Source organism: Emydura macquarii, unplaced genomic scaffold (assembly GCF_026122565.2).
Source record: "Emydura macquarii macquarii isolate MOO-44397 ecotype Brisbane River unplaced genomic scaffold, CSIRO-AGI_Emac_v2 contig_1348, whole genome shotgun sequence".
Classification (NCBI taxonomy): Eukaryota; Metazoa; Chordata; order Testudines; family Chelidae; genus Emydura; species Emydura macquarii.
This window is the reverse complement of record NW_027131485.1, coordinates 7,679,406-7,701,215: the sequence shown is the minus strand read 5'-3', so window position 1 is coordinate 7,701,215 and position 21,810 is coordinate 7,679,406. Positions and strand designations below refer to the sequence as shown.

General features: G+C 39.3%; 1 protein-coding gene across 1 annotated transcript in view; it reads left to right on the top strand.

Moving 5' to 3' along the window:
• The window catches only part of XYLT1 (xylosyltransferase 1), a 289,074-nt gene that overhangs the window by 231,277 nt on the left and 35,987 nt on the right, over window positions 1-21,810 (top strand). The window contains exons 6-8 of the mRNA XM_067551051.1: window positions 1,119-1,199; window positions 18,840-19,056; window positions 21,127-21,303. Of these exons, the coding sequence (XP_067407152.1) occupies window positions 1,119-1,199; window positions 18,840-19,056; window positions 21,127-21,303 (475 nt within the window). The remainder of the gene's footprint in view (window positions 1-1,118; window positions 1,200-18,839; window positions 19,057-21,126; window positions 21,304-21,810) is intronic.

The window sequence follows — 21,810 nt, the reverse complement described above, 5'->3', positions numbered from 1 at the left end:
AGGAAACATTTTTGTACCTTTGTTGAAGTAATAGTGAACCACCAGACTAGACTTGAATACATAAATTCTTGGACATTTAAGCTGAAAATTTGAAAACTACTTAGAGTTTGAATGCCAAATACCCAGTAAAATCAATGGGAATTAGCCATCCATATTCTTTTGTTCTCATTAATTGTAGTGGGAATTTGGCATCCAAATTCTAAGTACTTTTCAAATTTTGAGCCTAAATGTCCAAGAATTTATGTATTCCACTTCTATAAACCACATCAAATCAAGTTAAACAAGTTCCATATATAAAAAGCTTTAAAATTGGCTTTGAAAATCTCAATCTTAACCTTTTGCCCATAACAAAGACTTGGGTAAAGAGAGAATTCTACAGTAAATGTTTGTCTCAATTCCCCAGAAAATGCTTAAAATAATCCTGTAACATGGATCTAACATGTCAGTCCAGTAATCTAACACATGAGAACTATGGACAGCAACATTACTTATCACATAACCAGCCAAATATGATACCAGCCTGTCTACAAGTTGCATAGTATGCTTTGCAATGCAGTTCTGGTATGAACCATAACTATGTATATATAGTACAGATCTGATCTTGATTGTTTGTGTTCAGAGTCTGATCTACTGACTTAGTGACAAAAATCATTTTTACCACTTTTTACTCCTGTGAGCAACACTGAGCCAACTGTGGGTGTCTGCTCAATTCTGTTCCTCTTTATGTAGCATCAACAAAACTGTTTGCTAACCTGACCCTCAGATCCCACATTAAATTTTCAAGACTGGCAGTTTAAAAAAAATGAAGCCGCATTTTTGGCTCATAAACTGAGCACATTTGAAATGAAAATCACTGAGAGATAATAAGCATGTCTTTCTTTCTGTGCACTTTTCTGAGTACTGCCAGGCTGAAAAGTTCAGTAAAACCAACAAACACTTTCAGCAGTACAGTCCCTTGTAGAGGAAATGTCTGCATTCAAAATAGTGTTACAGTAGTAGTATCTTATGCCTATGCACTGAGAAGTCCGAAGGGTCTCAGAACAAGAAACAAACATAAATGACTCTAAAGAAAACAGATTTCTCTATCTGATTTGCAGTTTTTGTTGTTTCTTTCACAGGACAAATGACCAGTTAGTAGCATTCCTGTCCAGGTATCGACATATGAACTTCTTGAAGTCACATGGGAGGGACAATGCAAGGTAACATGGCTTCTCTTATGTTTGTTTTGGACATGACAATAAAACTTAGCATGGTTACTCTTCATATGTCTGGATGAAAGTGTTCTGAGTTCAGGAGATTGGCTCGCTAAAAGTGAAACTTTGTGTCTTGGGAACAGGTGTGTCTCACTCTTGAATGGCTGCTCCTGAGTGTCATCTACAGAGGAGTATTAGTGTGGAGAGAGGCTTAGCACAGATTACTTCTTACTCCACACTCCCTGCTAGAGGAGGTATACTTAAGGGGGAGGGGAGCACAAGAAGTGTTCTTTTGTTCTCATCTCAGTTGTTTCTCAAACAGCCTAAGCAGTTTTACATGTGCAAATGATCATTTTCTAACTCATTTTTGTGTGCTGCAAAATTTGTATGCAGTATTGTTATATCTATGTTGATCCCAGGATATTAGAGAGAGAGGGTGGGTGACCTGAAGAAGAGCTCTGTGTAAGCTTGAAAACTTGTCTCTCTTGCCAACAGAAGTTGGTCCAATAAAAGATATTACCTTACCCACCTTGTTTCTGTAGCAAAAATTAGTAGTTTCCCCTGCTCTGCTCCAGGCAGGCATGTTGTCACAGAGTTGGGGGCAAACATAGATGGGAGAATTAGTCCTAAATATCTGTCTAGGATCATCACAGCACCAAGGTGACATGTCTCACTGAGAAGTTTCTGTAAAACACTTCCAAAATCTCATTTAGAGCTCCCACACTAACATGTTGAAAACAGTGACCTCCTTCACGCAGCAGAAATTAGTTACCTTCTGCTAGTCTTAGCCATGTTGGAAAGAAACCCAACACCCTCATCAGGCAGATTTCTACAACACATCTGTACATTTTTTAAAGTAGTATAGTAGTCACACACCATGTTAAATTCCCTGGCAGGGGCCTATAGTGGTATAAGATTCTATAATAGATTCTTTAACAGAGTTTTATACTGGATTGATCACAAGTTATTGGCCTTGATGCCAGAATTACTGAAAATCTGTGACATGTGTTATGTAGAAAGTCAGACTAGATGGCCCTGGCCTTAAAATCTGTTTATCTATGGATTTCTTATCAGAGCTCTGTCATGATGATGGGATTCAAGGCTGACAGCGAAAAATATACTTTTCCCTTTATTATGTTTACAATATAAAGCCTTAACATTAGAGTAGGACTTTAAGAAACAATAATAAAACTTTGCATTTCTGAGACGCTTTTTCCTCAAAGTCCTAAAGATGGATATTATTATTCGCACTTCACTGATAAGAAAACAAGGAAATGGAGTGAAACAAACAAACCAAACCAGCTACTCATCGGTGATCCCTGAATAGACGAGGATGATCTCTTTCACAGGTGTTTATTTTATATGGGTCCTTTGGTGAATAAGGAATCTGATCCTTGAGCTGCAGACTTTGCAGGTGGTGTTGGAAGGCAGGGTTGGGCCACAGTTGCTGCATGACAGTTGTCTGTCCTTTCTTTTATGACATTTTTCTGTGGCCAAGGCAAGGCGATTTTCCTCAAAAGCGGTCATTCCTTTTCTGACAAGTCTTCGCCAGTTAGCCCTGTCTTGGGCTGCTGTCTCCCAGTGTGTGATGTCGATGCCTCATCTCTTGATGTTTGTCTTGAGGGTGTCTTTGAAGTGTTTCTTTTGGCCTCCCCATTTCCTTTCTTCTTTGGTGAGTTTTGTGTACAGCAATTGTTTTGGTAGGCGTGCATAGGCATGCACACACAGTGCCTGCTCCACCTCAGCTGGTGCTGGATAATCGGGGCCTCAAGATGTTGGATTCCATGAAGACATTGACATTCATGCGATGATCCTCCCACTTTATGTTGAGGATTTTCCAGAGAAAGGGCTGGTTGTTGAACACCCGTCGAGACAATCTGCCGAATCTTGACATCTATGTTTGCCCTCTGTGAGAGATGGCTGCCAAGGTAGGCAAAGTGTTCTACATTTTCCGGTTCCTCTCTGTCAGTGTAGATCTTCCTTGCTGGGTCTGATGATTGACTGGGAACAGGCTGGTAAAGAACTTTTGTTTTGCCGATTTTCAGGGTTAGTCCTAGGCTTTTGTAAGCTTCAGCGAAGCAATTGAGGGCAGTTTATAGAGCCTACTTTTGAGTGTGCAACAACAGCACAATTACCTGCATAATGGAGTTCGGTTATTGTTGCCAATGTAACTTTAGTTCTGGCACAGAGGCGAGAGAGGGTGAAGAGGTTGCGTCAATCCGATATTGGATGCCAATGCCCTGTGACTGACAGTCTTGGATTAGCGTTTTCATAGCTGCTATGAAAATGGAGAAGAGAGTGAGTGCCAGTACACAACCTTGCTTTATCCAGTTCGAATGGCAAAGGGCTTAGAGAGAGAGCCACTGCACAAAATGCAGGTGGTCATCCGGTTGTAAAGGAGTCTTACAATGGTGGTAAATTTGCTTGGGCAGCCAAACTTTGACATGGTTTTCCACAGAGCCTCACAGTTTACAGAGTCGAAGGCTTTGGTCACATCAATAAAGGCCTTATACAGCTTCTTGTGGTGTTCTTGACATTTCTCCTGGATCTGCCTAGCTGCGAAAATTATGTTGGTGGTGCCTTGTGATGGTCTGAAGCCACACTGGGACTCTGAGAGAACTTCCTCTGCAAGAGGGAGCAGACAATTCAGTAAGATTCTAGCAAGAATCTTCCACGTGGTGGAGCAGAGGGCAATGCCTTGATAGTTGCCACAGTCAGCCCTATCTCCCTTTTTGAAAATAGTGATGATGTTAGCCTAGCATAAGTCAGCAGGAATTTCTTTAGTGCGCCCAATTTGAACAGCAATGGAGCTTGTTTGTCAGTGTTTCTCTCCCCATTTTCAGTACTTCAGCTGGTATGTCATCAGGGCCTGATGCTTTGTTGTTCTTCATTTGCTTAATTGCTTTATGGACCTCCTCAAGTGTTGGTGGATTGGCAAGAGTTTACCACACTGGGTGCTGAGGAATGGAGTAAAGATGGATATGATTATTCCCATTTCACAGATTAGAAAACAAAGAAATGGAGCAAAACAAACAAAAACAGCTACTAAATTATTTCTAGATGTAACCCTATTTTAATCCTTTCAATCCCTTATGTTTATAATTACCCCCATCTGTATGTCAGATCTTAATTTAGACCCCAATCTTGCAACCAGTGCCATTAGCACAGACCCCAGAGATTGTGTGAAGATTCATTAACTTCAGTCCTGTAGATCTGATTGCCGGTTTAGCAAGCTAAATCACCAGGTCTGGATCCTTTTCTGTGTCCTCCAAGGTGCCCATCACATCTTTGATTATGGTACAGATAATAAATAATAATAAGCGAGCGATACATCCAGGGTCACAGAGCCAACCAGTGGGCCGGTTAGGAATATAAACCAATTGCTTGACTGCCAGCCTGCTTTTGCTCTAGCCTGTAGCCTTACAGCCTCCCTTTTGTTCTTATTTAGATGAATTTCTTCACCAATGTTATCATTCTAGTAGTGTTGTGTGCAGGAATTGTATTGCAAGTAATACCAAAATATGTTTGAGAGGGAGTTATATAAAAACAAGAGTCAAAAATATAATAGTTTTCAGAACATATTCTCTGGTTTGGAAATACAACTCGTCAGTATGATTGACAGGGTTGGCACTAGCCGGCAGTCATGACAGACAGTAGAGTTAAATTGGAAAAGCAATGGAAAAAGAGTAGGGAGATGCATTCTGTCGTTTTAGCTTTTCTGCTCTTCTGGTACACCTGATTATCCCCAAACATTGCAGCTGGGTAACCAAAATAACTAATGAATTATGACATTCATGCATAATGCTGGGTTTAAGATGCCAACCTTAGCTGGGACTAGAACAATTTAGATCAATTAAATGCATTGATTTGGTATTAATTAAATAATAATGTGCTAATGTGCCACTTGTCCTCTCCTCAGAAGAATAACATCCCATTTATTACTTCAGCTGTTTCTTTTGACTGTATAAACATGTAAATGCCTTTTAGCTTAATGTGACCACACATTTTATTTTTACTCCTGATATGGTTGTATTAACATTCCAGTTCATTGCTCAACATGAAAAGTCTTTGGCTGCGTGAGCTCACCTGGATAGAGGAAATAAGCATGGGCAATGCTTGAATCCCTTTTGCCTTCTGATGGAACAGCTGAAAACAACATCTTACAGGAGCAGGTGTAGTGTTGGCACCTGGACATATGCATTTTGAGCTTCAGGCAGACTCAGATGTAGCATCAAAACAAAACATAATCTTAGAAAATGAAAGCTAGGTCCCCTCTCTCTTGGCCACATCTTCATGCCAGAGCCCAGCTGAAGGAACTGGACTGGGCACTGGGCAGATGCACAGTGGATGGAATCCTTCACCCCCAGGCGACAGAGTGTGGGGGACTGGAAGATCTTCGCAGCAGCAAAGCACTGCCCCCTTCCTTGGCCCTGCCCATACCACCCCCTGCATACTGTGGTCATGTGTCCCCTGCACACCCCTCATTCTAGCCCCACTCCTTGGGTACCAGAATCTCACCAGTTCCCTACAATGAAGCCTCTATGGAGGTGGGAAGGATTTTGCCCATATGGTATGTGAATTATGACTGTCATTGGGCCTGATTCCTCATTGCCTTATATCTTGTGTTGTCATTGTAGCCCAAATAGGGGATATGACGACCAAGAGGTTAGCAGGATTCAAAAAGAGGATTAGACCTTGTATGAATAACAAGGACAGGCAGAGTTATAATAATAAATATTATTTAAAAAACAGTAAAGAACAGCTTTGGAAGTTCTATAAATCTTCCAACTTCAGGGTGTAAGCCAATCTCTAACTATTGGGGGTTAGAAGGAAACTTCCCTTGGTGTCTCGTTATCCCATAACTGACTACTGCAGGGTTTTTTCCTCTGAAGCAACTGGTGCTGACCATTGTACGAGACAGGATACTGGGCTGGATGGACCACTGGTCTGATCTACAGTGGCAATTCTGTGGTCCTAGGTGTTGTCGTCAAAATATGAAGAACCATTAATACAAGAGTACAGTATTTAAAACACAGTTAGAGCAAATTATAACCCCCAAGGCTATCTTTTTGAATTCATGGGTGAATAATGGCTTCTAAACAATACGCTTTTCAACTGCTTAAATCTGCTTTGTAAACAGCTGCATACACTCTGAATTTTAAGTCACCATAGTCTGGTTTGTACAATAGAGAGAGGGATGGAGAGAGATTAAAAACACATCTTAAAATTGAAATGCTTATATCTCTCAATTACAATGTAGTTTGTATTCAAGCCATGTAGACAATCCGTACATGTTTTGCTGCTAAATATGGATAGAAATGAGGCTTCCTTTTATAGAATGAAGTTTTCTTTTAGTTACGCCAAAGTCATTAAAAAGTACATCACTCTGATTTTCCTTCAGTGGCTTCAGAAAAGAAATGGAGGTGAAAATGTCTCCTTAACTCAACAGGGGAAGCATTGTTTCCTTAGAGATCTGGATGTATGAAATGAAATGACATACATTGGCTAGAGTTGTTACATTGCACTTAGTGGGCAACACTTACATTTTCTCCTCTTTTCAGGATCTTAGACTATTAAAAGCAGAAGAATTACTCTGTAGTTTTATAAGCTTTTACAACTTGACAGGAGCGGCACCTGGCTGATGTATTACAAAATACAAAGACCGTCAAATGTGACATCTTCATTGACAGTCTGAAAAAGACATTTTTTTAGAAACCCTGCCACTATAGTCATTTGGGGAACAGTATAAACATGCTGTGATTGTTGGATACTGTTAAATATTAAGGGAATTGGGCATTCACAAGCAGATGGAAACAGTTCAGAAAAGTTCCATTCAATTTTTTCTGTATTGTTTTATAGGTTTTTTTGGTTTGTTTTTGGATGTTTCCCCTCCCTATTGTGTCATGCAAGCCCAGTCTATGGTCTGAGTTCTAGAAAGCAGATAGACATCCACTCTAGAGCTGTTTAGTAGGCTTGTACTTAGGGTTTTCAGCATACAGCTGCAGGAGCCAATCTCACTGGCAACCTTAATATGTTGTGGTTCAGGATTTGTTCCCAAAATCTTCAACCAAGTTGCCCCCCGTTCCGCAAACCTTTACATCAGACCTTTAGTAAAGTAGGTGCTATTTTCCAACATGGCATATGGTACTCTGGATACTGTATATTGTATTAGATCTACGGACAATATTACCCTTTGCCATCTATTTCTAAGCAGTTAACCTGAATACTGGAGAATAGAACATCCAGTAATTGCTGCTGTATTACTGTGCTGATGAATCATCCATGTAATACCCAGCACTACTAAGTACTGTACATAAAATGCAATTTACTGTGCCTGATGCCAAAATATTTTTAACCATTTAGCTGCTTGAAGCCTTTACATTCTTACTAGTTCTGAGGTACCATAGTATTTTTTTATTGGCTTACTTAGCTGAAATTTCACACCACACACATTTCACTAAATTTAGTACCGTATCATCCTGAAATATATTGGCTAGAAAGGTCTATTTATTGCCAATTGGAAACGAAGTCCAGTAGCTGCAGACACAGTATATCAACTGAAATAGTAACACACTTCTTATTATGCAAAGCAAGTGTATTTAAAATTTTATATCTTACAGCTAACTTTCAGATACTCCCTATTGCTTCATAATCAGTGCTAGTGGTGACATAAAAACTGCTTGTATTTGGCAATTTGCCTTCTCAGAGCGTTTTCATTTTATTCTGCTTAGAAGATGGTGATCAGAAGAGCCCAGTACAAAGGAAAACAAAATAGGCTGAAAGTGTGCAAAAAATAAAGTAAGACGAGCTCTGATGTCCCCATAGGAAAATAGCCTGGGAATATTTTTAGCAAAGTGCTGAATGAATTTGGCTTGCTAGAGTGCAGAAACAATATCAGTAGGGCCCCACCATATTCACGGCCATGAAAAAATGCATCACAGACTGTGAAATCTGATCTCCCCTGTGAAATCTGGCTATTGTAGGGGTGAGAGACTCCTACCATGTGCTGGGCTCCAGCTCTAGCCCCGGCTGGGCTGGGGAGGGATGGGACTTCCTCTTCCCCTACAGGGACTACTCCCAGGCTGGGTCAGACCCACCTCCGGGAACCTCCCTTGGCTGCAGGAAGCTCTACTGCTGCTGGCTGGGAGCCCAGTGCCCCTGCCAGCAGCAGTGCAAGAAGTAAGGGTGACAATCCCACAACCCCCCATGACTCCCTTTTGTGTTAGAACACCATAAAAGTTCAGATGTAAACATCTGAAACCATGAAATTGACTTTTTTAAAAAAATCCTACGGCCGTGAAATTGACCAAAATGGACTGTGAGTTTGGTAGGGCCCTCAATATCAGTCACCAGCTCAGGTCAGTGACATGATTCGAAGAAGTCCTCCTAGAAAATATTTTGTCATGGACAGAAAAGAAGGGGAAAAATGATTTACTGGCAGAAAGACAGCAAAAAGATTACATAAGATCTTTTGAGCCCAGTACTTAACAACTAGCTGCTGATTTCATTTTTAATTGTCTAAATAATATGTTGTGTTTCCATAGTGTCTTTTCGCTCAGCACCCTGACAGCACTATTCCCATTTTCACCACAGGTAAACCAAGAGCTTGATTCATGGTGAGTTAGCAGAAGTGAGTGAATTTAGATGAAAAAGGTTTAGTGGAACTTCTAGCACACTACAGCAGGGTCCACACAGCAAGTTAGTTCGTGGTGAGCTGGGGCTCTGTAGATTCAGACCCTCGCTTGCCACATGCTAAATCACTGTGTGGACGAGCTGTAAATCACAGAAATATTCATGGCCTGATTTGGGAGCTTTGGGTGCTCATAACCTCTGAAAATCAGTGTAGAAGTGACTTGCCCAGCGTCTCACACTGAGTAATTTGGTGAGCTGTGATTATAGTCCAGATGTCCTCACTCCCTTTCCCCTATTCTAATAATTTGGTGTGCAGATACCAAGATGATGAGCACAGTATAAATAACTAGATAAATATTAAAAGTCTGACACTGGGTGGGACATATGGATACTGTCTATACAACACTTTTTTCTTAAAATTTTCTATGAGAGCTACCACCAGTTGTGCTCCACCAGTGGCAGCCATGATTGGAGCTAATGTAGAATGGGCTATTTATATTGCATATCTAGTTGACACAGTGCTTAAAACTCTGCCCTGTATGTAATCTAATGTAATCTAATGTAAACACTCCTGACATAGCTACTACTGGTGGAGCTGCACTGCAGAGAAATTTTAAAGGGTGGGAGAGAACACTAATATAGAGAAGGCCATGTAGTGGAGATTAGGTACATACCAAACATTCATATTTGATATTATTTGACCTGTCTGAGGTAAAGTCACACTGCGCTATGTATGCCTCATTAATAGTTCATTTTGTCATTGCAGTGTTTATTTTGGGGGACAGAATGCTAAACATTTGCAATGTGTGCTCTTTAAGAATGAGAGTGAGTTCTTACATTTTTGTTCTTGTAACCACTGCTGTTGTGTTTTTGAAAGCATCTCGTAAGTGAAGAATGGTGGAGAAAAGGCCACAAGACTAGAAAGACTTAGATGAAATAAGAAAGGCCAGGTATACTATAGATAATTTTAGGAATCAGTGCTACTACCAGTCCATCTGCATCAATATAAGCTCTGATGGAAGGCTTAGTGCTAAAAAAGCTCTGGCAGTTTCCATGCCTCTGAGGATTCTTTTCTTTGAATGAGGGAAGAATCTGCTCCCTGACTTACACCACTAGAATGTTGAGGAGCAGTGAGAAGTTTCAAGACTTTCTTGCCTTTGAAAGTTTAATTGCAAGAAGATGGAAAATAAGACCTTTCAAAAATAGTGCAAGCAAAGTCTTAGGAAAAGGTGGAGAAGAAGACTTGAGAAGATTTGTTCCTAACCAAAATTTAGGGATGGAATGTGAGAAAAGAATTAGATGAATATATTGGGCAAATTCTAAGTGTATAAAAGAAGCAGGAAAAAGAAAGTAAGACTTTTACTATACAGTTGGACAAATTCAAATGTAACCACACAGATCCCTTATGAAGAGTGGAGTAAAGGTGTGTCTTTATGAACCCTTGATACCATTCATCACAGGATATTTTAAGCTCTGTGGATATTTTATTACAGTAAAGATGCCATTAATTAAGATGGTTCATGTGGATCGTAGTATTTTCGCAAGTAAGGAATATGTTTGGTACTTTGAAGAAACAAATAAAAACCTGTGAATTACCATGCAGTTTTTGTCTTTAATTAATGAGCTAAACCTTACGTGTCCTGACTTTTGTGGGATTGGACCAAATGTCTACCTGAAACCTGTTTGCTCAATAAACATGCAACTGTTTAAGTCACGTGATGGAAGCAACAATGGCAAACAGGTGGTTAGAAAATACTCCCAAAAAATCTGTTGGTTTTCTTTTCTTTTCTTTTTTTAAATGATCAGTGCCAAACTGTTTAAAGTGAGGAGTGCTTTGTACTTGGAAGCCATGCATTATTATGATTGATGTTAGGACATAATTAATATTTAATCTCCAATCATTAAAGCAGATTTCATTTTCTCTCGTGTTATTTTAAATTTGCGTATTTATCAGTGTTTGATTTTTCTCTTTGCTTAATCCAATTATAGCAGCTGTGTCAAAATGATAATTAACATCACAGTTGGTATTACCCTCTGTCAAGTTTGAGTAGAATGTTTTCAGGAGTCTGTTTTTGTTTTATTAATTTTGTTTTTGCTTGTATTTTTTCTTCCAACTTATATTTAAAGTCTCATCAAAACTAGTGGGCAAAACAGCATTAGGTTTTTCCAAATGTATGTTAATTGCAGAAATAATTCATTTCCTGTCAGTGCACCCCACCCAAAAGAAGTGTCAATGAGACATATTGACATTCTGAAAAAACTTTCTCACTGGAGAAACTTTCAACTGTATCTAATTTAAAACATACATACATGAACCTTTCACTTATATTTCATAAATATTTATATGTTTCTTAATCCCTAACTCTGTCCTGACAGCATCAAGCACTATGTATTGTTCCCTTACTTAGCTAAGATTCTATTTTTCTGAACTGTCACCTTGTCGTTTTTGTCTTTTCTTCTACAAATCCCCAATTCTAATTTCTAGCTTTGAGAGATCAGAGCTGTAGTTTAATAACATTGGGTGGTGTGTATGTGGCAGGAAGGAAGGGTAATAAGATTATGCACTACCCAGTTACGTATCTCTCACGATATTTGGTGTTAGCACAGCTCTTGGACTCAAGCAGTCATGTGAAAATCTCAGTTTTCATTTAATAGAAGTAAGTTTCTAGCCCTTGTGGTTGCTGAGAAAAGCTTGAAGTGTGACTCAACTTCACCGGAAGCCTCAGAAACCAGAAGTCAAATAAAACAACCCAACGTTTATTAATTTTTAAAATCTTGTAATTGGCTAAAAAATCTCATGATTTCTTGCAGCCTGATCAATAACTTTCAAACATTGAGTGCTAGAATACTGGTGGTAGTATTTCTTTTTAACCAAATATGTGTCTCTTCCCATGTCATTTTCTCTTCCTCTTTTACTCTACCATGAAGTCTTAAGTACTGGATTTGTGGTATCACAAACTTTTGGCAGTGTATGCTGTGATGTCTAAGGCTACATCTACACTATCACCTAGGGATGTGATTCCACTGCTTGTGTACATCTACTCAGATGTACTTCTTATCAAGCTCTCATGAATACAAATAGTAGTGTAGCCACGGTATCACTGGAAGCAGCAGTGGAGGCATGGCTTAGCCATGCTGAGTATGAACCCACCTGAAATTGGTGAGCTTGTACTCTGCCTGTCCCAAACGTGCCTTCGCTACTGCTACCCATACTACTGAGCAGAGGAATCACACTCCTAGTTCACAGTGTGGACATAACTTACGTCTTTATAACCAGAGATGAGGCCAAGCCATCCTGCTCAGATCTGAACTTCCTCATGTTTGTGTCTGGGGCTTTGATTCAAGTCCATCTCTATTTATAATTGTTGATGAGTCACACACAGAAAAATGAGGCTGTTGAATAAGCACATCGCTGTACATTAATCTTTCAAACACAGCAAATGGGAGACTGAAAATGATTGGCCAGGTAAATTGTTTTTTATTTTTGGCTCAATTGGGCCAAATCTTGCCCAGATGCAGACCCATGTAAATGCAGTTGACTTCAGTGAGATTGCAGGGTGTATGAATCAGGGCTGGATTTGGGTCTTTATTTCCCAGTTTTCTCTAGAATGTTTTTATTCTTCAAGGGTGAAATATATGGCAAATGAACAAAGGCAGAGTAAAGGGGAGCTGGTCCAGGTGAAACCATTGCAAGGCTGAAGGATACAGCACTCCGTCCCAGTTGTCCAGTAGTAGGAACAAGGGAAATAATAGACAACTTTGGTCAGCAGAGCACACCCACATTCCACGCCCCTTTGCAGTAAACTGGGGTGACCCTCCGAATAATCTCCATGTTGCATAGGGTTTACAGTGCCCATTTGGCAGACTCAGGGCCCCCACATGAAGGGGGAAAAGGGTATACTTTACCGGGGCCTGGAGGCCCTGAAGGGCCTGGCCCAAGCTGCAACCCCCATTACCAGGAGGAAAAAATTTGTCATGAGATTGTATGTATGGGATGATAGATTATGTTATGTGTGTGGGAGAGAGCCCGTGTTATAAGTTTGTACTGGGCCTGAAAAAATTATGCTTGGGCCCTGGGCAGACTCATTGTCGGTTTTGGCCCCTGTATAATCAACATGCAGATTTTAAAGTACGTTGTTGCTTTTTTCACTCTCATAGAATGTCCCAAGAATTGGATCTCCGAGAGTATTTTCAACATGGTTCTCATGCATAAAACACTGATTGCCCTCCTACAGGAAATGTTCTTCTGGGAAAAAAATTCCCAGCCCATGAAAAATCAACAGGAATTGCAGAAACAGGGATTTATTACTACATCCCTAATTATCAGGCTCCTGTTGTGTATGCATGATCTGTATTTTTAAAATCTAAGGGTGAAATCCTGGCCCCACTGAAATCAATATCAAAGCTTGTTTTAACTTTGGGAGCCAGGATTTCATCCTAAAATTTATTTACGGCATAGACTGTGTGGATGGTGTCTAGCACACTGAGGAAGGAAGCTACTGGAAAACAAATAATAAATAGTAGTAATTTAAAAAGAGATTTTTCCTATATTCGTATTTGACTTCTAAACATTATCACAATTCTACCAGAAATAGTTTGTTTGTTCGCTTATTTGTAGTTTTGACTTTGCATGTGAAATATCCCCAATCTCACTATAGAAAATCCATGGGCGAAATAAATACTATGCCAACTATATAATTTTATTGATGTTTGTGCTACTGTCATTAAAGCTTAAGGGACTGTGATGGCTAGGATAGTATTGTGTTTGTAATATTTGTAATATCTTCTTCAGAGTGTAGGAATTAAAGCATGATAAGAAATAATTCCATTTTGCCCTTGTAAGGATTGCTGCAGTTTTAACACAATGTAAAATGGGTCTACCTTTTGATTTGTTTTCCTCTGTCTTTTTTTTTTTTTTTTTAAATCTGTACTGAGAGTTTTTTCATGTTCTTTTGAAACAGCAGGAAATTCTGAATTCTGTACTTTTTTCACACCCAATTGCCTATTATATCAAGAGGAACTCTTCCTAATCTTGACAGACTAAGTAGGTGCTATTTCTTTTTGACACTGTTCCCCTCTCTACCTTGTACTCCATTTATCTTGGAAAAAAAATATGGGGGAAAAGGATAAGTCTAAAGGCTTTCAGTACTACAAAAAAGGTCTTGGGGAGTGTATTGCAAGATTGTATGTATGAAAGGAAATGTGGTTCTTCTTCGAGTGTATGTCCCTATGGGTGCTCCACCACAGGATGAGCACACACTTGCTGTGCACACTTGACTGGAGATTATAAAACAGTGTCCGCAGGCCCAGACCTGTGAAGAGCAGCTCTTCATGCTCCTATACAAGGACATATGGGGAGGCACGGACCTACTGCCACTCAATGCCTTCTCAGTTGCCAGCTGCTTGAGATGGAACACTTCTACACCGTTCTACAGCTTACCTCCTGTTCTCCTACTGTGAATTTTTCTTTATCAGGGTGTGTCAATGAGCTCAGTCAGATTACACCTGGCAGCTATCATGACCTACCACTCTCGCATCGAGGGCTTTGCAGTTTTTGTCCATCCTACCATGATCAGATTCATTAAGGGTTTATACAACATCTTTCCCTCTGTGCAGAACCCTGCTCCTGCATAGGATCTTAATTTCATTCTCAGTGCCTTAAAGAAACCTCCCTTTGACCCAGTGGCTTACCTGTTCTCTCCCCCAAGACCTCATTCCTTATAGCTATCACTTGAGCTAGATGAATGGGAGAACTTGGTGCGCTCATGGCAGGACCCACTGTTCATTACCTTCTAAACGGATGAGGTCATATTATGTCCCCATCCTCATTTCTTCCCTAAAGTTTCTTCTGAATACCATATTAATCAGGAAACCCATCCATTAATATTCTATCCAAAGCATCATGCCTCCAGAGAGGAATCTAGCCTACACACACCTACGTGTCAGAAGGACTCTTGTCTTCTACTTAAACAGAGCCAAGGCCTTCAGTATCTCTCCCAGACTCTTTGTATCCTTTGCTGAAAGGAAGAAAGTGCAGCTCATGTCTATGCAAAGACTGTTAAATTGGGTCTTGGGTTGCATCTTAAAATGCTATGAGACTGCCAGAATGCAGCTTCTTCACAGAGTGACAGCGTACTCCACTAGGGCTTAGTCCACATTTGTAGCCTTTCTGAAAGATGTTGCTATAGCAGAAATCTGCAGGACTGCAACGTGGTCCTCCATCCATACATTTGCCAAGCATTACATTATCTTACCTGCTTTCAGAGCTGACACGACATTTGGTGACTTGGTCCTCCAATCTGCCTTGGATTTTCCTTCTCAGCACCTACCTCCACACTGAGTTACTGCTTGGAAGTCTCCTACACTGGGACACCCATAAGGATATATAATTGAAGAAGAAGTAGAGATTACTTATCTGTACAGTAACTTGAGTTCTTCCAGTTTTGTCCCTATGGGTGCTCTACCTCCCACCCTCCGTACCCTCTGCTGCAAAGTCTCTGGCTTCTCAATTTAGAAGGAATAGAGTGGCAGCAGGTCCATGCCTCCCTGTGTGCCCTCGTATGGGATGGCTCTGCACAGGCATGGGCCCACAGACACTGCTTGACAGTCTCCGTTTGAGAGTGCACAGGCATGCACACAGCCTGTGTGGAGTACCTATAGGGACTAAACATCTCAAAGAACTCAAGTTACTGTACAGGAGAGTAACCTCTCCTTTTATTGGACATCATTTAACACAAAGAGGAAACTAAAATTAAATTTAATTATTGGCAATTTCAGATTCTCAAAACACATGTAACCCTTGTTAGAGCTGGACTATTTGTAGGAAACAATGGATGAAATCATGGCCCCATTGAAGACAATGGGAATTTTGCCATTGACTTCAAGACAGACAGCATTTCACTCTGTATTCAGTGAGCATAGCCTCTTCTTCTGTACATAATTTAGATATTTATGAATTTGCTTATCGTACAGAAACTTGTACAATAAGGCTTAAATGTAAAGACTAAGAGTGAAATCTTGGTCTCATTGAAATAAGTGAGAAAGCTCCCATGGAACTCAATGGGGCCAGGATTTCATCTTTTTTTTTTTAAACCTGACCAGATCTCCTTGTGGGAAAGTTTTAGTCTGCTATAGCTCTTGTCCAGTCTGTCAATTATTGCAGCACAGGTCAACTGAGAGGATTTGCCATTGAAGCTCGGTAATAGATAATGTACCATATGAGTGCAACAACAATGTAAAGTATGTCAAGTCAAAAGAAAAGGAGTATGAATTTATATACACCAAACAGGCAACAATCCCGCTGAAAACTATTTTCTTCCTTTTTGTCTTAAGATTGTATAAGATGCTGTTTTGAAAGTTTTACATTATTTTAGGTAAAGTTTACACACATGGCAGTTAGCAAAGGAATTGTCCTATTAGGTAATCCAGACCATCCCCCCTGCCAGAGTAGGATATGTTCCCCTGATAGAGTTGTATCAATCAAATATTACAATCAGTTGGCTTCTGATAGTCTTGTTCTGTATGATTTTAGGATTGGCATTTACCATGAAAATATTGCATGCTCCCAACAACTTTATAATTCTCTGTATATGCAGAGTATTTTTCTGTTCTAGCCATTAAGTCAAATTATCACAAAATTACACACGTGCGTGAGCATGCACACAAGCAGTCTGTTGATTAATTGGGAAAACACTGTGTTATAAATAAAACTGTAAGGCCAGATTCACTGACACATACCATCAGTGAAACTGGCCATATTCTTTCAGAACCAGTTTTAGTCTGGGTTTTGCTTCTAAGTGGGCAAACCCATCTAATATTCTTATAACTTTAGTGCTTGCCATTTTATTTATTTATTTTGGGGATGGTGGTGGGGGGTTCTCAACTAAGGAAGCTTCTTTTTTTAATAATAAGTAGACAAAAGTCAGTAAGTTAATGCAGACAGCAATTGAGAGAAACCGTTTCATGGGAAAGGACTCTACATTCTTCTTAAATATGGTCAATAACATCCCACTATTTGCTTAAAATAATTAATCTAAATGGTCATTTCCAGCTGCTTATTTTTTGACAAAAGTAAATAAATGACCAAACTTCCAGGCACATAAATATTTGATTTGCAGATAACTGCATAAATATTGGATTTGACGATTACTTTCCAGAGGACTGCATTAAAATTGCAAGACGTTTCCATTATCCGTCATAATGGAACATGAAATTAGAACCTTGTGAATGGAAAGAAAAAATTCTCAACTATTGTCTGAAACTTCACATAAAATTAAGTTAACAGTGTAGCTTTTCTTTTCTAAGTTTCAGGACTGGAAAGATAGATATTAGATGCCAAAATCCATGGGGTTTAGACTCCTTTTGTCCTGCATTTTGTAATTAGATCCAAGTAACAATCAAGTTATAATTCTGTCTTGGTTTTTTCATTAATTCTAGAAGGAACCCTAATCAAGGGGTTAGCTTGCTAGTGGGCAAAATATCAAGGTTCTAGGAGATCTGGTGTTCATAAAGGTTTTTGTTTTCTTTTGACTGTTGATTCTTTTTTGTGTATTTGTTAGGGGAATGGAGGTGCAGAAATGTTTTCTTGATTTCTTAATGAAAAAAACTGAGAAAAAAATATTACTCATAAAAAAAAAATCCTAGTAGAGTAGCATCTGTGAAGCTTCACAACACTTACCTCTATCAACGTACCTCACTACTGACCTGAAATACCGTTTTGTTCCACATCTTGAGCAGAGGTTTCCAAAATGTAGTGAACTGGCTTTCCAGTATAAACAAATGAAGTCTGGCATCAGAAAGCACCACACAAATGTCAGTGCTAGTTTCCTTCCCCCCCCCCCCCCACTGCTGTTGCGAATGTTCCATATTTTAAATGTTTCTTTGTAAAAAGTAACAGATAATTACAGGGTTCTAAAAAAACCAATTGTGGTAGTTTGTTGTTGTTGGGGTTTTTTTTTACAAATAAAACACTGGTCTTTTGCTAGTGGCAACACAACTCAAGTCAGCCTGCAGCTCCTAATCCAATGAGTTTTATGGTCACTGTCTACTACCTGGTGGACATTTGTTAGTATAGATGATCCAGATGGCCAACATTTGTTACTTCTCAAACTATACAGGAAGTCTTTAGTACTGAAAGTAGAGATCTGCATCATCACTAGAAGGCAGTACCCTTCCTGACATTATATTACTGGATCAACTAATTTATGTTTCTCATGCTCTGCTTTCTGAGAACTAATTTTGAAAATGGTAACACAGATAGAAACCTGCATCAGACAATCCCAAAGCCACCTGTGAGAATGCAACACATCCTGCTTTCAAATGTTGCTTGATTTTTTTTCTCTTGCTTTATTGGTCTCAAATAATCAGTGTCCTTAACATTTCACTACTAGCATTGCTTCTTTTGTCTGCGAATAAGCAACAAACAAAAAATATGCCCAGTGTTGTTTACTCTAGACCTTGAAAGTTGCGGGGGGGCAAGAAAACATATTTATTATATAACAAAAAGCAACAGAATTTTACTTCTGATTATTTGATAGAAACATACGTGGAAAAATAATTCAGCAAGAAAATAATTATTTTCATTTTCTGAAAAGTTATTGGTTATCTTTCAAAAGCAATTTTTTGACTTCTTTAAAAGCAGAAATCAATTAAATCTTTAATACCTAGGTTTTCTTAGTGATGCTTTATATTGCAATTCTTTTTAAAAGGGTTAATAAATGTTATAAACATGTTGCAGACATGCATGCATAGTGGATATTTATAAGGACATCAACAAAAAGTGTATAGGTGTTTATAAGCAATCGATTGACCTCTGGACTCTATAACAATGTATAACAAATGATTCATTATTTATTAAAATATTTATTAACCTTTTATAAACTGTTTATAAATGGAACATTCATATAAACCATAACCATTTTTTTCATTTGTCTGTAATAGTTTCTTTGTTTTGAATGCTAATATTGATGAGAAAATACCAATTAACTTTTCATGGCTCCCTTTTCTTTTTCCTAGGTTTATCAGAAAACAAGGTCTGGACAGGCTTTTCCTAGAATGTGATACACACATGTGGCGCCTTGGAGACCGGAAAATCCCTGAAGGAATCACTCTGGATGGGGGCTCAGACTGGTTCCTATTGAACAGGAAGTTTGTGGAGTATGTCACCTTTTCCAGTGATGATCTGGTGACAAAGATGAAGAGGTTCTATTCGTATACTTTGCTTCCCGCTGAGGTGTGTGGATTTACAGAAGCCTCACTCTTCAAAGCTGTTGCTGGCCAGACCTAAGGATCACTGAAGTCATTAGGACTGTGTTGACTTCAGTAGGCTTTGGGTTGGGCCCTATATGATTAACAGAATGTAATTTAGTAATGATTCTAATTAAGCCTTTAAATGTTTCATCTACTTTTTTCCCTTTGTTTGGTTTTTTACATTTTGAACTGAGACAGATTAATCAAAACTTCAAAAGTTTATTTTGCGTACAAATGTCCATCTAAAAGCAAATAGGGATGGAGACCGATGTCTGTAAGTGGCTTTTCTCATAGCATCTAGCCTTTTCACTTTAATTTTTTTTTTTTTAAATAAGTAAGTTTAAAAAAAAAAAGAGTCTGCAAACAAAGGTTATCGTTCAATTCAAAATTCATCTGGAAGGCACAGTCACAAATAATCTAGATCACTCAGAAGTCACTCCAGCTGTAAGTGATGCAGAAGGGAGTGCAGACTAGAATTTGTTTCAGTCTAACGTATAGCAGTTTGTCAGGAGGGCATGCATTATCTTCAAATAGAGCACAGAGTCTGACATTTTCACAGGCTGTTCTACACCTGCCCAGGCAGGTACAGTGCTCCCATGGGTTGTCAGGCTCTTTCTTCAAGGTACTAACATGCTGTATATATACTTGCTTATCTGTCAGGAAGGGCAATCTTTTAATAATATCAGCCTGCCTTGGTCGTGGCATGTGAGTCTTTGGTGGATTGATGAGACCAATCTTGCAAATACAGACCTTTTATCATTTAGTAGAGCACAGTGGTTCTCGTAATTTGATGGGGTTTATTATTCCACACACATGTTAAATAATCTCCCTTTAATCCTATTTCAGCTAAAACTCACTTCTCTCAACTCTGATAACCTTTTCATCCATTATCTTGCAGAGAATTTCTGTATCATTATGAAAGGACACAGGGCAATGAGTAATTGGGTAGTAGGTTTTTTTTCCTCGCTTGACTGGGAATGTATGCCTTTATGGGTTTAACCAGACAATTCAAGCATAAAATCCATATTCACTGGTCTGTCATTTAACATTAAAAAAGGGTAGGGGAATTATTTGGGGGTCAGCCATACTAATGCTATGCCATTTATTTATAGATCATACTATAATAGTTTTTAAAGAAAGTCACTGCTCCTAAAAATCATCTTTTTGCAGAGCTAAGTTTGATCATGTTGCACTGCTTCCCTCCACAAGGTTTTCTTTTGCTAGGTCCATATGTAACTTCTAAAAATCATTCTGCCTTCACTGACCTGTTAACGTACTACATCAGTCCCCATTACACATGATTTATGTAATAGCTGAAATTATGATGATATAATTAGGAGAACCCAATAGGAATTCCTTGCCACCTTGAGTCAGCAAATAAAGACTTATGATTTCAGAAGTAATTGCAGGAGACCAGAATGTCCTTCTGGTGGCTGGAGTGAGTGTTATTTTTCAGTATGAGGTCACTCAGCTAGCAGTACATTACAAGTAATCCTTGGTATTTGAAGTAGACAGACTAACAAAAGAATTGACTCGGAGGCTGTTTGCTTTTCCATCGATAACCATGGTGGAAAATACAGGCTGAGAGTCATCCTAGAAAACACCTTGAAATTTATCATCAACATGTCTCAGGAAAACAGTCCTGAGTGTAGCAATACACAGAGTAACTTCAGAACACACAATTTTGGGGCTCCCTTGGAGCTCAAAACTAAAATAAACAGTAATAAGATTGGTACCTTTCAGTCTCAGAATCACAAAGCTAGTCATTTCAGTGGTCTAAAGTGCTATAACTCTTGCTGCCAATCAGCCTTTTATAGCATGGCTTCACCCCAGACTTTATTATTGCTTGGCTGTAGCCACAGTGTACTATACCCTTTATCCTGCATAGAAGGGACCAAGCCAAAGCTATAAGGGAAGTTTAGTCTCTTACTTCTAAAGAGGATAATCCAGGTGGGTCAAGGTTCAGGCTTGTAGGCTGGTTTTCTGAGCTGAAAGAGAAGATTAAAGCAAAAGTCTGAGGCGCTGATTATACTGAACTATTCTTTTCTTGCAGTCCTTCTTTCATACTGTCCTGGAAAATAGCCCGCACTGTGACTCAGTGGTGGACAACAATTTGCGCATCACTAACTGGAACCGTAAACTGGGGTGCAAATGTCAGTACAAGCACATTGTTGATTGGTGTGGCTGCTCTCCTAATGACTTCAAACCATCAGACTTCCACAGATTTCAGGTAAGTCATCTTGCTGCTCGCCATGTGTCAGAGGGGCTGGTTTTTCACTTCCCCCTCTCTCTCCCCAAGTGGTCCCGGAAGACTCAAAAACCAAAAGGCAAATAAAAGACTCCAACATTCATAATTATAATTTTTAAAGCCATGATTTGTAAGTCAATCTTATGATTTTTTGGGCCTGACTTACAGTTTTTGGACCATTGGAGTAGGCAAAACTGCAGTATAGGGATCCGTAAGAGATTTGGATTGTCCCCCTTATGCTATGCTATCCGTAAGAGAGCACCGCTGGACGGGCACTGGGTGTGATTGGGCTCTGGGCTGTGATTGGCCTGAGGGCTTTGTACAAACAGTAAATTACAGCTTAAAGCCCGTTGTTAGTTTCTATCATTTCAAACATTTCTCAATGCAAGGGGGCAGAGATTTACACGTGAGAGGGGCTGCTGTTGGGGTAGGGACCAGGTCACCAGATCTGCAGTTCCATCACGAGTTTCCCTGCACAAAGCCTGTTTA